Source organism: Calonectris borealis, chromosome 1 (genome assembly GCF_964195595.1).
Source record: "Calonectris borealis chromosome 1, bCalBor7.hap1.2, whole genome shotgun sequence".
NCBI classification, from domain to species: domain Eukaryota; kingdom Metazoa; phylum Chordata; class Aves; order Procellariiformes; family Procellariidae; genus Calonectris; species Calonectris borealis.
The window spans coordinates 112,289,340-112,303,709 of record NC_134312.1 but is presented as its reverse complement, the minus strand read 5'-3'; the positions used below and the strand labels follow the sequence as shown (position 1 = coordinate 112,303,709).

General features: G+C 36.4%; 1 protein-coding gene across 1 annotated transcript in view; it reads right to left on the bottom strand.

The window, feature by feature from the left end:
* Nucleotides 1-14,370, bottom strand: part of NCAM2 (neural cell adhesion molecule 2) — a 352,058-nt gene that overhangs the window by 86,971 nt on the left and 250,717 nt on the right. The window contains exon 9 of the mRNA XM_075170635.1: nucleotides 13,446-13,596. Within this exon, the coding sequence (XP_075026736.1) occupies nucleotides 13,446-13,596 (151 nt within the window). The remainder of the gene's footprint in view (nucleotides 1-13,445; nucleotides 13,597-14,370) is intronic.

Sequence of the window (14,370 nt, the reverse complement as noted above, 5' to 3'; positions counted from 1 at the left end):
AAAGTCAAGGAAACTCTCTAGCACTTTAATTCCAAAAGAGAATTATCAATTATAGCTGGTGTCATTTTAATATTTAAAATACATATGTATATATTTTTATTTTGATAAATATCTCCTAAATGTTTCTAGATATGTCTCTGGAAATTCTATTCTAATCTTCTCACAAAGAGTTTAACTTTAGGCTAGAAAATTGCTAATAGGTCTTATCAGAGACCAGAACTGAGCACATTTAACTAAGTAGTAAAATTTAGCTTCAAGAATTGTTTAAAACTACTTCCTGGTTTCTGAAGTGCACTTTTTCAACTTCTTTCTGTGTTTGTCTTTGTCAAAAAGCATAACTTTTGGATGACATTATGCTGCTGCTGCATGCATGCATACAGGCTTTGACCAAAAAGAACTATTATCAGCAGAAATTTTAAAGAGCAGATCAAGGCTGCTACATTGCTCAATGCCAGCAGCATTTTTTTTAATAACTATTCAGCCCTTATTTTGGTAGGAAAGCAAGTGGTTTCATCCAAACAAGTAAAGTATGTCTTCCTATGAATTTATTTACAGGAGCTCATCTTTCTTTTCTGTTTTAATAAGTAATTCTAGTGCTCCTTGATTTTCATAGACCTTTAAAAAAACCCCATATTTCATCATCTAAACATCTTAATGCAAAAATGGACTACCAAAGAGTCTTCAGGATGTGACACCTCACACTGGTGGAGCTCTATGAAGAAAAAAGCAAACTGCATATGCCTGTTTTATGGTTAAGTATGGTCAGGGATCTAGAATACGAAGAGCCAGAGCCTTGGCTTTTCCTCTGGAAATGAAATTAGTGGTGGGAGCCACTTGAAGGAAAACTGCACAAACTGACTTCTGCCTGGCAGACAGTTTTTGCACCTAATGTGTTCAACATATGGATCAGAAATCTCATTAGAGTGTTCATGAGGCACAAAATGTGGTTATTTCACAAAAGATTTTAGATAAGCACTGTCTTCCAATGCACAATTTCTCAGAATAAGTTCACTCCATTAATGAACACTGGCATGAATGTGGAAGAAAGAAAGATGTTCTGTCTGAACTTGACGAACTTTCCCTCCTAGGTAACATCACGTGGCTTTCTGTTGATTTAAAAACACGTGGCAAACTCATATCCTATTTAAAAAGTCTTACAAGTGAAAAAGTAGTATAAACTTCTATACTGCAGGTACAAGCAATTAAGAGAATAGGGACTTTCAGTTCAGAATGCTCTCTCTTCTAAAGGTAGATTTTGGATGCCTATAGTATCTGTTTATTTATATTTTAAAAGAATAGGTGAATTATGGACTGCCATCTATACATGACTGCAGATAGTAACAGACAGTTTTAACATCATAAAACACAAATAAGACTAAAAGTCCATCAAATAAAGATATATCCCAAAATCAACAACTCCCAAATGTAAAACATTCCTAAACAAAAAGAGCTTCACATTTTCCTTATCAAAAAGTCCGGGTAAAAAGGCTTTGCAGCCATTTCTCTAATAGTCAAAAGCTCCAATATAGCAAAAAGAAGAGGACACAGGATGATTGTGCTAATGGCTTGATTCAGACAAATTATCTTAAGTCAAATGATTTTTGATTTCCTAGTCAGGAACAGATTAAGATACCTGGAGAAATGTTTCACACAAAGAAAATAACTCTGGAAATCATTTTTTACAGTACAATTTCATTTTTTACAGTACAATTAAAAGTTATATTACACTTCTTATAAAATAAAAAAAATGAGTTGGAAGGGAATAACTGGTTTATAAGGAGATTTTGGGTTTTATTGTATGCTCTTCATCACTAATGGTAGTATATTATGCTTAAATGGTTACAGAATTAGTATTTATCAAACAGAAACACACAATATGTATAATATAAAATAGAGCACGAAAAAATAACAAACCTTAAAGTCAAGGCTTTGAAAACATAAGGTTGACTATTTTATATGTCTACAAAATCTGATCCCTCCAGTTTTCTAGAATAACTAAGAAACAAATTAAGTTAATAAACAGAACATTTATCAAGAAATTCTATCAACTGAAAATTAGGTATAACCAAGTAGAAATGAGAAGGTAGACTTTCTCATATGTTAACATATGTTAAGGATACTTAAATGCAACATATGTACTGTATAAAAAGAAAAAAGCTTCCATGCAGATCAGTGAGAAAGTTAAAACCATTAAAAAATAAAAATATGCTCTGCTTAGCTTCTATGTAACTCAGAATTAATTTACACCTGACAAAAAATAAATTCAGAGTGTAAATGAACTGTTCTTTTTAATCTTTTGTACATAAAGTACTACCAGTTAAGAAATAGCTAAATACAGAACTAGGAGCTTGAATACACTCCACTTTTAAGAAAAGGAACCCTGATGGTATTTATTATATCTGAACCTTATGGCGCTTTACTGAAAAAAAAAAAACAAAACACCCACAATACTGCAGAAAAGTACAAAAGCTACTGTTCATATTAGTTAGTGTAGGCACAAAATAACTCATAGAATCATAGAATGGTTTGTGTTGGAAGGGACCTTTAAAGATCACCTAGTCCTGCCCCCTGCCATGGGTAGGGACATCTTCAACTAGATCAGGTTGTTCAAAGTCCCATCCAATCTGACCTTGAACACTTTCAGGGATGGGGCATTCACAACTTCCGTGGGCAACCAGTGTCTCACCACCATCATTGCAAAAAATTTATTCCTTATATCTAATCTGAAATGACCCTCTTTTAGTTTAAAACCATTGTCCCTTAGAATCATGGAATCATAGAATCATTAAGGTTGGATCTGAGATCATCGATTCCAACTGTCAACCCAACACCACCATGCCCACTAAACCATGTCCCTAAGCGCCTCATCTACACGTCTTTTAAATACTTCCAGGGATGGTGACTCAACCACTTCCCTGGGCAGCCCCTTGTCCTATCACTTTAGGCCCTGCTAAAAGGTCTCTCTCCATCTTTCTTATAAGCCCCCTCTACATATTGAAAGGTTGCAATAAAGTGTCCCTGCAGCCTTCCTGTTTATTTTCCCAAACGAGAAAGAAACTGACAGGTCAGCACTCCAACTAGGAGAAGTGGTTCTGGATAACCTGTGTAAGAAGACTATGTAAGGGAAGCAAACTCTGACCTGAAAACTGTCTCTAGCATTCAGATATCCTTACTAGGTATAATGTCCGAGAACAGTGAATCAAGAACAGATTAATACATGATCTGTCTCACCCAGGAGGTAATTTAATTAACAACTTCAAAGATCCAGATCTGGTGTATGTTCGGCGTTATATACAAAATTGGATATGGCAAATTACCTGATTCAGCACATGTGTCCAGATAGCTATAATAGCAAACTAGTGTACAGAATCAGATTTGCACTCCTTAATTTAAGAACATAGGTTTTCAAACTTCTGGCTATTTGTTCCTCAAATAATTTGTTTTCCTGGATCATACAATGAAAACATATGACAGATTGTCAGGTCTAGGATGCTGGGATGTTTCCTGTAGTATATTATTGGAAGCCTCTCTCTTAGATGGTTATTACTGGCATAAGTTTCCCATCATCAAGGACTCAAATAAACCACATCCTCTAGCTAATCTAGTACTTCCCTTGCCATCCATCCTGTAAAAGTACCTTAATTTTTTGTAACTCTGCCACAATTTTGTTAACAGCCTTCAATCTTTCTCTTGTATTTTCTCCTGCATAACTGTTTCACAATAGTTAATATTTTGGAATGAATAGCTTTTCCTTGTGGATAAAGTAGAAGAACCTCCCCAGACAGGTGCAGTACTGTCACATATTCCTTGTAACAAGAAATAATATTAGAGAGATTTAACAAATGAGGCCAAGTGATTAGATTTTAATATATAATCATCCTTAAAAGGAAGATAGGAACTACAGAGCTTCAGGTTTACTAACTTTCATAATTTTACTGCTACTATCACGATCATGTGGCTGCGAGGAAAAATGTGCAAGATCTACATGTTAAGTTTCCAAATAGAAAAGCAAACAAAACTTATCATACACTAGGTTTTAAATTGCCATGATTATTAGCTAAAACCAGAGTTTTTTTTCAGAATCCAGCTCATAATTTCAAAAGTTTGAGATCAGCAGTTTTGCAGAGATACATGTTTCTTTCACAGCAAGAGACAGTAAACACCTCTCTCAGTAATGTTTCCTTTCCCCCTCCCCATTCTCTTGGTTCCTCTCAAAATGCACTACAATAAAATATTGATATTCAATAGTATGACCAACTATCTACTAATCATACAGTTTATGCAAGAGTAAGAGTCCCCTCTTACTGGCAAGTAGTACTAGTCCCTGATAACCTTGACTATGATGTTATTTTTAATATCCAAACACCACACTAATTTCTCCATTTCCATAAACATAGAAAAAAATTAGTTATCATGAAGATAAGGTATCTTTCTGCTAGATGCAAAGTATGTTGTTGATAATGGCACCTTCAACCTTAACAAACGGTGGGCAACGAATGCATGCATGGTTTTGGTACTTGGTGCTGCCAGAGTCACAGATATTCAATGTATCTATTTTTCTTTGAATTCTAGTTGACATTAAGGAATTGTATTTGGTTGATCACTTAAAAAAAAACAACAAAAACAAAAAAACCCACCAAACCACAAAACAAAACACACAAAAACCCCAAGAAATTTTAGTTTCATAGAAATATCTGTTGTGAATGGATAAATCTGTATAAAATTATCTAAACCTGTCTAAAATAGGAGAAGAAATTATAAAGAAATCATAGCTAGGTAAAATAAGCTAAGTATGTCAATAGTGATGTTTAAAAGAAACTGTCTGCATGTATCTATCAGTCATTTTTTATGTCAGTAAATCACTAGGAACACTGGCCATCAGAACTAGAACAGGAAGACTCCCCCTATAGATCTCTCACACAAGCAGTAATTTTTATTTTAGTAATAAAATGATCAGGTGTTGCCAATTACTGACACATTATTTTTGGATGGCAGCAGTTTGTACCAAAATTTCAATTGTTACATGTATTCCAGAACAGAATTACTGGAATAGTTTAGGATGGCCAGACTTCTAACATCATATATTAGATCACATAATTCTCTTATAGCCAAAGGTGAAAAACTGCAACGCCTTTCTCAAACCAGGATCCTAACCTCCATCTCTCTTTCTATCCTACTTGTCACATTTTCAGAACAAAATCCAGCTTCATATCTTTACCTTCTGTATTTTCTTACCTGTCGTCCTTACCACCACAACATATCTCCTATTGTTATCTTCCCTCCATTCCCTAATCTCTCTCTCTCCCCCCCCCTTCCCTCCCTCCCTCTCTCTGTCTTCCCCCCCATATTCCCAAATCATAATTGTTGTTCCTGTATGGAGCAGGGACTCTCAGTCTCATTATCTCTTTACTTAATTTTTACACACAGTGCTGTCCAGAAAACAACAAAAAAAATCTCTAAGGAACTTTAAGGAACATACTAAAAATCCAAACATCATTGCTGAAATTACCCTGGATATCCAACTCCATTTCCAACACATGGTCCCCCTAAACATATATGTTATATCCCTCAGACCTCCATTACAGTGTGCTCAAACTCACCCAGTATTTCCCTCTTCACTTTAGACCTATGCTGCTCCCAGTGTGTGCAGCAACAGCAGCTCAGAGGCAGGCTCTGTGGTGCAGAGGGACCTGGCCTCAGATACTGCAATCAAAGCTACATGCCTCAGGTTTACTGGAAAAAATACAGGAGGTCTCTCTTTCAAGCATGTGCTGACCTAGTGACTTCCGGATGCTCTGACATAACTGAAGACTATTTAAAGATACCAACTTCAAGTAATGCTAAGTATTCTGCAGTTAAGGGAAGTTAATTGAAAAAAAAAAAATTGAGGTTACAAATCTCAATTTAAGATATTTTGTTTTGTTCAAGTTTCAAAGTTTCAACATCATACTTATCATAGCACCTGATTATTTGCTTCATAATTCTCAGATGTGTCGCTTCTGCTCTGCTGGACCTATCTTCGAGGTGTAGAGAAGGACAAAGGCAATGTTGCCTATTTCTCATTCACAGGTCATCATTGTATGATATAAATTACACTTAACATAATATGAAATGACTTGCAACACTCTGTTGAATTTTGCCAGTATGAAAACCAGTTTAAAATTTATGCATTAATTATCAATGTAAACATTTAATATTTTTAGCCTGTAAGACCAACTCATGAAGTAGAACCATCTTCAAGGAAACATCAGAAAACTCTTTCTTGCTTTTTTTTTTACCTTTACTTTTCACAATTACGTATCATAGAATCATAGAATCATAGAATCATTAAGGTTGGAAAAGACCTCTAAGATCATCGAGTCCAACCGTCAACCCAACACCACCATGCCCACTAAACCATGTCCCTAGGTGCCACATCTACACGTCTTTTAAATACTTCCAGGGATGGTGACCCAACCACTTCCCTGGGCAGCCTGTTCCAAGGCCTGACCACTCTTTCAGTAACGAAATTTCTCCTAATGTCCAGTCTAAACCTCCCGTGGCGCAACTTGAGGCCATTTCCTCTCGTCCTATCACTAGTTACTTGGGAGAAGACACCAACACCCACCTCGCTACAACCTCCTTTCAGGTAGTTGTAGAGTGCGATGAGGTCTCCCCTCAGCCTCCTCTTCTCCAAACTAAACAACCCCAGTTCCCTCAGCTGCTCCACATAAGACTTGTGCTCCAGACCCTTCACCAGCTTCGTTGCCCTTCTCTGGACACGCTCCAGCAACTCAGTGTCCTTCTTGTGGTGAGGGGCCCAAAACTGAACAGAGTATTCGAGGTGCGGCCTCACCAGTGCCGAGTACAGGGGCACGATCACCTCCCTACTCCTGCTGGCCACACTATTTCTGATACAGGCCAGGATGCCGTTGGCCTTCTTGGCCACCTGGGCACACTGCCGGCTCATGTTCAGCCGGCTGTCAATCAGCACCCCCAGGTCCTTTTCCTCTGGGCAGCTTTCCAGCCACTCTTCCCCAAGCCTGTAGCGTTGCCTGGGGTTGTTGTGGCCGAAGTGCAGGACCCGGCACTTGGCCTTGTTGAACCTCATACAATTGGCCTCAGCCCATCGATCCAGCCTGTCCAGGTCCCTCTGCAGAGCTTTCCTACCCTGAAGCAGATCAACACTCCCGCCCAACTTGGTGTCGTCTGCAAACTTACTGAGGGAGCACTCGATCCCCTCGTCCAGATCATTGGTAAAGATATTGAACAAGACCGGCCCCAGTACTGAGCCCTGGGGAACACCGCTCGTGACCGGCCACCAACTGGATTTAACTCCGTTCACCACAACTCTCTGGGCTCGGCCGTCCAGCCAGTTTTTTACCCAGCGAAGAGTGTACCTGTCTAGGCCGTGAGCCGCCAGCTTCTCTAGGAGAATGCTATGGGAGACAGTGTCAAAGACTTTACTGAAGTCCAGGTAGACCACATCCACAGCCTTTCCCTCATCCACTAGGCGGGTCACCCGGTCATAGAAGGAGATCAGGTTGGCCAAACAGGACCTGCCTTCCATGAACCCCTGCTGGCTGGGCCTGATCCCCTGGTTGTCCCGCACATGGCTTGGGAACACCCTCAAGATGAACCACTCCATAATCTTGCCTGGCACCGAGGTCAGGCTGACCGGCCTGTAGTTCCCCGGATCCTCCTCCCGGCCCTTCTTGTAGGTGGATGTCACATTGGCAAGCCTCCAGTCGTCCGGGACCTCCCCTGTTAACTAGGACTGCTGGTTAATGATGGAGAGTGGCTTGGCAAGCTCCTCCACCAGCTCCCTCAGTACCCTGGGGTGGATCCCATCTGGTCCCATAGACTTATGAACGTCCAGGTGGCATAGCAAGTCATTAACTTCTTCCTCTTGGATTATGGGGGGTTTATCCTGCTCTCCGTCCCTGTCTTCCAGCTCAGGGGGGCTGAGTACCCTGAGGATAACTGCTCTGACTATTAAAGACTGAGGCAAAAAGGCGTTAAGTACCTCAGTCTTATCCTTGTCCTCGGTGGCAATGTTTCCCCCCGCATCCAATAGAGGATGGAGATTCTCCTTGGCTCTCCTTTTGTCATTAATATACTTGTAAAAGTATTTTTTGTATGTGAAAAATTATGTCAGTAAGAAAAGACGCTGAGACACATATACCTATTAATAAAATGAGTAAATTATTATAAGAGAAACAGAATAAAACCTAAAATATTTTTTCATATTTTATTCAAATATTCATTCAAAATTGTATTTTTCTATTAAATAAAAATAGCCAAAATGTTTATTAAAAATCTACTTACAATGACATCAAGTTCATTGCAAGGTCAAGAAATATGCAGTATAGAGCTCTATTAGGTAAAAAATTAGAGAATTCCTAACAGGAATATCGCATTTTAACAAGTCATTAACATATATAGGCCAAACGTTTTTAAGATGGAATTTCTGTTCTAAAGTATGATTACACCCTTTTGGGCTAAAGAATAGGTAGATTTACCATACAGATGAATAAAGTATAATTTTAGCCACTTTGCTACATTTATTGTTGCAACATCAGAAAAAGACAACAAAGATGCATTCATCTCTGCTTCAGTACAGGGAGTTTTGGTGAAACAGTTTTGCAAAGTGACTTCATGCGATATACCTCACTTTTTGCTCAGAATTCAACATTCTTATCCCCTTTAAGTCACTGCAGTGACATACCAAATTTGCTTCTAAGCAAGCGCACAAGGCAGTCAAAGAAGGAAAATTTTAAATCTTACAAGTGACATTCATGAGCTCCAAAGTCATCTCACAATTATGATGTGTATTTCATGATGCTAAAGATTGACCTTTTCCATCTTTGCTTTCTCATTTTAAGCTATAAATTTGACAGGAGGAAATGTAACTAAAGCCAGTAGTATTTTAATAGAAAAGATGCAAAATTTTCCAGAATATTTCAACATTTTTTTTTTCTTGATTGCTTTTCCTGTCATTTGTCTCTTTCTTAGGTCATATGATTGTGTTTATCAGTTTTGTTTTCTGGCTATGATAACAAGACAGGTCTGGGCCCCCATGATTAATAGCTGAAGGGAGCGTGTAAAGAAGATGGAGCCAGGCTCTTTTCAGTGGTGTCCAGTGACAGGAAAAGAGGCAATCCCTTCCAACCTCAACCATTCTGTGATTCAGTGAGTAGTGACCGGATGTTGATACACTGATTTAACAGAAACCGAATCCAAAGTATGAACTGTTTCCATTTATTGTAATTTATGATAGCAATAGGTACCTGAAACATTTGTGACATTTGTGACATCCTGCACACAGTAGTATTATTTTCACTGATTCAAAGCCTTGCTTCCTTGAAGATAAATAGAATTTGTAGCTCAGCTTCTTCAACCTGCTTTTAAGTAATGCTGTATATTTTTGCAAATATATAAAATTAAATAGCATGAATCCAAAGCATCTGCATTAACCACGATACAGCTAACTAACATAAAACAAAGTGAAAAGCCTAAAAGACTAATAGACTCAGGAAAAAAAGTTCAATACTGTAACAGTAATGAGGTTGATTTCAAATTGTGGTGGGAAAAAAAAAAGAAAAAAGACTGTTTCTGATAAGCAATACAGTAGCATAATAAATACTGCACAGGTTTCTTTACACGTAAAGACTATGTTGCAGAAGCTATACAATTTTTTTTTGGTATCACTGAATCACTAAGTTGGTTCTTAACTAATAAGGAATATAATTACAAAATTCAGGTTTGGATGAAAACTAGTAGTAAGAAAAACATCTCATTTTTGGAAGAGACTTTAAATTATTTAGATGGGTTTTTTTAGAAATTGTTTTCTAAGAAATCATATTTGTCAAACACTCACATGGCTGATCTCATACAAAATGTACCATATTACTGAATGCAATATGTTTGCGATAGTTGATTATATCCCAAACCACTAGTCTTTGTGTACAGTGAGGAAGTAGGCATTTTTGGACTGTGCACAATATCTAATAATTGCAGTACCCATATTGAAACTTGGGAGTTTTAACTGGAATAGAGTGATGTGAAAACTGGTAATTGCAGCTACAAAAGACTAAGTTAGGATGCTTCCCGGGTAGTATAGGGAAAACCAGAGACTTTTCCAAAGAACATGGCTTAATACATTTTCTCCAGTAACAGGAGTATTCTCCGAAGGAATTTGCACTTGGTGATACAGAGCAATCAGAGAGACAGCATCTTACACAATGTGTGCACCTAGGAGCACACAACTAAGTGCTGTGAATACTTCTGACTGTGTTAATGACAGTTTGAACATGATGAAGTGAAAACTTTAAGGGCAAGCAGAGAGCCACTTTTAAGACTGCTGATTGCTAGCTTGCTTAAATCTTTTCCAACTTAGTAATGCCATCAGTGCATCCTAACTAAGAATAATGCTATGAAGAAGATTATCCAGCATATCAAACATGTCAAAATTATGATTTTTCATTCACTAATGCTAATCATTGCAGTGAATAACTTGTGGAACCCAAGAAATAATGTGTTCTCTCATCAGAATTTTTCTTCTTTTAGTCAGGCCTATATTGTGCTTTTTAAGTTTCCTTTACATCCCTAGCATATATTTTTCAGAATAATTATGTCTCAGCTAAAAAGACAAAAAATACCATATAGAAAGGTAAACATCTGCATAGGAAAACTGTAACTGTAACTAAACTGTAACTTTGAAAGATAGTATTATGTACAAATCAGGTTGTAATTCACTGGGATTTGTACATTTAACCTCATCTTAGAGTATCTCCTTCTTTATTTATTTTTTATCTATTTCTATCATGGTTTTTATTAAAAAAGGAAATAGCTATTTCTCTATCTATGATAAATATATAGACACATCTTAATGCCCAATACCTAGCATACATTACATATGCCATCGCACAGGAACTTTTCAATCAGTTACTTCTGTTATTATTATTATTATTATTATTATTATTATTATTATTATTATTATCCAATACACCCTAGGCTTCATATGTGTAATCAAATTTTGCAGTTAATGAAATCCATTAGTAAATAATGTTTATAATAGCATCTTTCTTTTTCATGTCATTTTGATTTATTTTTCATACTTAATATAAGGAAAACTAAACACAACTAAATACAGAGATGATTTTGTAGGAAGAAATCCTTATAAATGTCTCTGGGTTCCCTACAATTCATGTCTGTCTAGCATTTACTTCAGATAAAAGGCAAGGTTAATTGTGCCCAATTGGTATCAAACCTGATAATCTCTTCCTGTCGTGGAGAACTGCTCTTATCATCAAGAGCAAGCCCAATAGAGAACAAGGATAAAGTACAGAACAGGGATAAAGTACAGAAGAGTCAGTTCAAGTCTCTGATAGGGGTCAGTAAGTAAAAGGATAAGACAGTGACACCAGAGCAATCTGTGTCTCCACTAGGCCTGTTTAACTGCACTGACATTTAAGTATGTGATGGGAGCATGATCCTCTCATAACTACACAAACTGTCAAAAGTATTAAAACATATAAAGAAAACTGCTGTAGTTTTGTTATTAACTTACAGAATAGCATAGGTGCATTGATTAGTCCCCATTTTGTTATGAGAATACAAATTAGTTGCTTATTTTTTGAACCTGTTGCTTTTGCTGAAGGTCTCTAACCTGCAACTTCCAAAGTGAAATAACTGGAATGAAGGATAACTATGACACCTGCTTCATAAAAGAATGTATTTGTAGTGTCTACCAAGGCATAAATCCAGACTTAAAACAATATGCTATTCCTTTTTCTCGTACACTATATTTGATTGTTCCCACACATATTCAAAATTGTCTGCCATATCATAATGAGAATATGTTGCTTTTAAATGCTTAGCATCTATTCTAAAACTTTCACCCTGAAAGGTGTCTTAGACTATAATAATGAGGTATTGTATCAGTCCAGAGATTTTGTTATGCCCTTTAGTATGAATTCTGCGCGGCTAATAAATTTTTAAATTTCAATGGCCCATATTTCATAAAATGTGGTGTATCCTATGTCTCTCTTCTGAATACAAAAAGTATTAGTATTTAAAGCATAATGGCTACATAACTTTAATCAAACAATATATTTCATATCATTATGTGTAGAGTAGGACAGAATTTTACAGAAATTTTACAGGAACTTCACTGAACTTGCATTTTTATCTAGGTTTTTTTTTTCCTTTATATACATATAAAATAAATAATTACCAGTGCACTCATTAAAGAAACAAATATAGTAAATTAATATGTTCCCAAAAGAATAATAATATTTTGCAAAGTTTTCAATGCCTTCATATGTCTATTTATTGAAGAGTAGCCATGTTAAAGCTATTAATAAATACTGTATTTATTTCTTAGGTCTTCTGGGTTGGCAAATCTCTCCATTCCTAACGTCCAGTTACAACTTTGACCATTTCTCATTTTCCTTTCAGATTTATTTCCTACGTCGTAATGCATTGCTTGCCTGGCAAAAAGATGGAAAACGCAATTGTATAGTGAAATGACTTTCAGAACTCCTCAGGAAATCACTCAGCTGACAGTCTGCAACTGTTACTTATCTTTCTGTGCCACAGATCCTATTCCAACTTCTATCTTCCCACTGGAAAGACCTTTTCTGTTAAGAGCCTCAATCTCAAACAGGCTCACTCAAGCTGTATTGCAATGTAGAACAAATGTATCTAGAAATTCTCTAGCAAAATAGAACAACAATGAAATATAAAAGAAGGACTTTTTGTTTGTTTTCATTTCTTTAAGACCTTTGCTTCCTGAATTTGAAGAACAGTTTGAAGAGACAATTTTCCAATGAATTTTTATATATTTCAAATTTATATCCTCTGATTGGCTTCTATAGCATCAGACTCTTCTCTAAGCAAAAATAATCTCCTTTTCTCCTGGACAAATTTCAAGACCTTTGAATAAAGCAGACTGTCCATAAAGCAGCCTGTCTAAAAGAGATTGTCACAAACTTGTGACACTCCAGGAAGGGTTATAAAAAGGGCTAGAGACTTGTTGGGGATTAGTAAAACAGAGAACTAGGAAAAAACCAGAAGACTCTGCTGAATCTTAGAAGGTTAAGCTCAAGACTGAGCTGTTACTCAAATCAATCCTTACGTTATCCCACAGAATACTTTTCACCCACAGCAGTCTCCATGAGCCCGAAGATTTGAAGTTATTACGCTTAGCTTTAAGTAAGTGGGTAATACCACTGGCATATGATCTCAGATCAAATCTTGTCCCTGACAAGGGTCTTGTCAACTTCAGAAAAGACAGGATTCCTCCACAGAATTCAGTATCACTAACTACAGAAGGACATGCTTTCTTAAATCATGCAAGTTTAAACATAAATTACCAGGAAAAAATGACCTTCCATTAAGAATGTACTTTTTTTTTTCTTTTCAAACAAATTTAAAAGAGAAAACAAAATATTAGCACTTACATTCAATATCAAGGTACATGCTCTTTTGGTGCCCACCAATTCTACTTGCAGCTTCACAGTCATATCTCCCTGAATCTGACAACTTCACATCTTTAATATGCAGTGACGATTTTCCATGCTGCCCTTTGACTTCTATACGGCCATCTGGGCTCTGTTTACATTGATTCAGGAAAAAGAAAGGTTTTATACATATACGTATATTTATGTATGTTTTATATATTAAATACCATTGATAAGTATGACTGAAAGCATCTCTTCACCTATGGTGAAGTTATTACTGACAGCTAAGCAACTTCTAAATTTGTCAAATAAATTAAAAAAAAAAAAGAAAAAGATGTTCTGTTTCTAGGCACTATAATCAAGGGAATAAGTACATGCTTAAAGGAACATTGTCAAGGTAAACCACAAAATGTATCCACTTATGACTGAAATAGTAAACTGCATATTCAAAACCTGTTTATGATCTCACTCATTTTGTTACGATGCTGCAGTTAATGAAAACGCATACCTGTAAAATCATAGTATCTTAGATTACAGTTAGCATTATCTCTCTTGTCCTTAAAAATGTAACTGTGAAACTGAATAGAAACGTCCCCAAACAATGATCAAAACAAAAATCCAGTCATAGATTTATTTTCATTATTCACATTTTCTTATCATAAGCTCACAATTGTTAAAAAACCTGATCCATAAATGCAACTGGAATTTCTGGATTTCATTTCCATATCATTGCATGGAAAAAGGCAAGGGAGAAAAATGAATGCTGGTTTCTGATTTTCTAGAATATAAATTTTATATTTAGCAACTTCATAAAAATCTTTATCCATAACACCTCCCCACCCCCTCCCCAAAAACTATTTGAATTTCAAGAGTATAAAATATTAGGGAAAACTAAATAAAACAATTAAAAAAATCCACTGCTTGA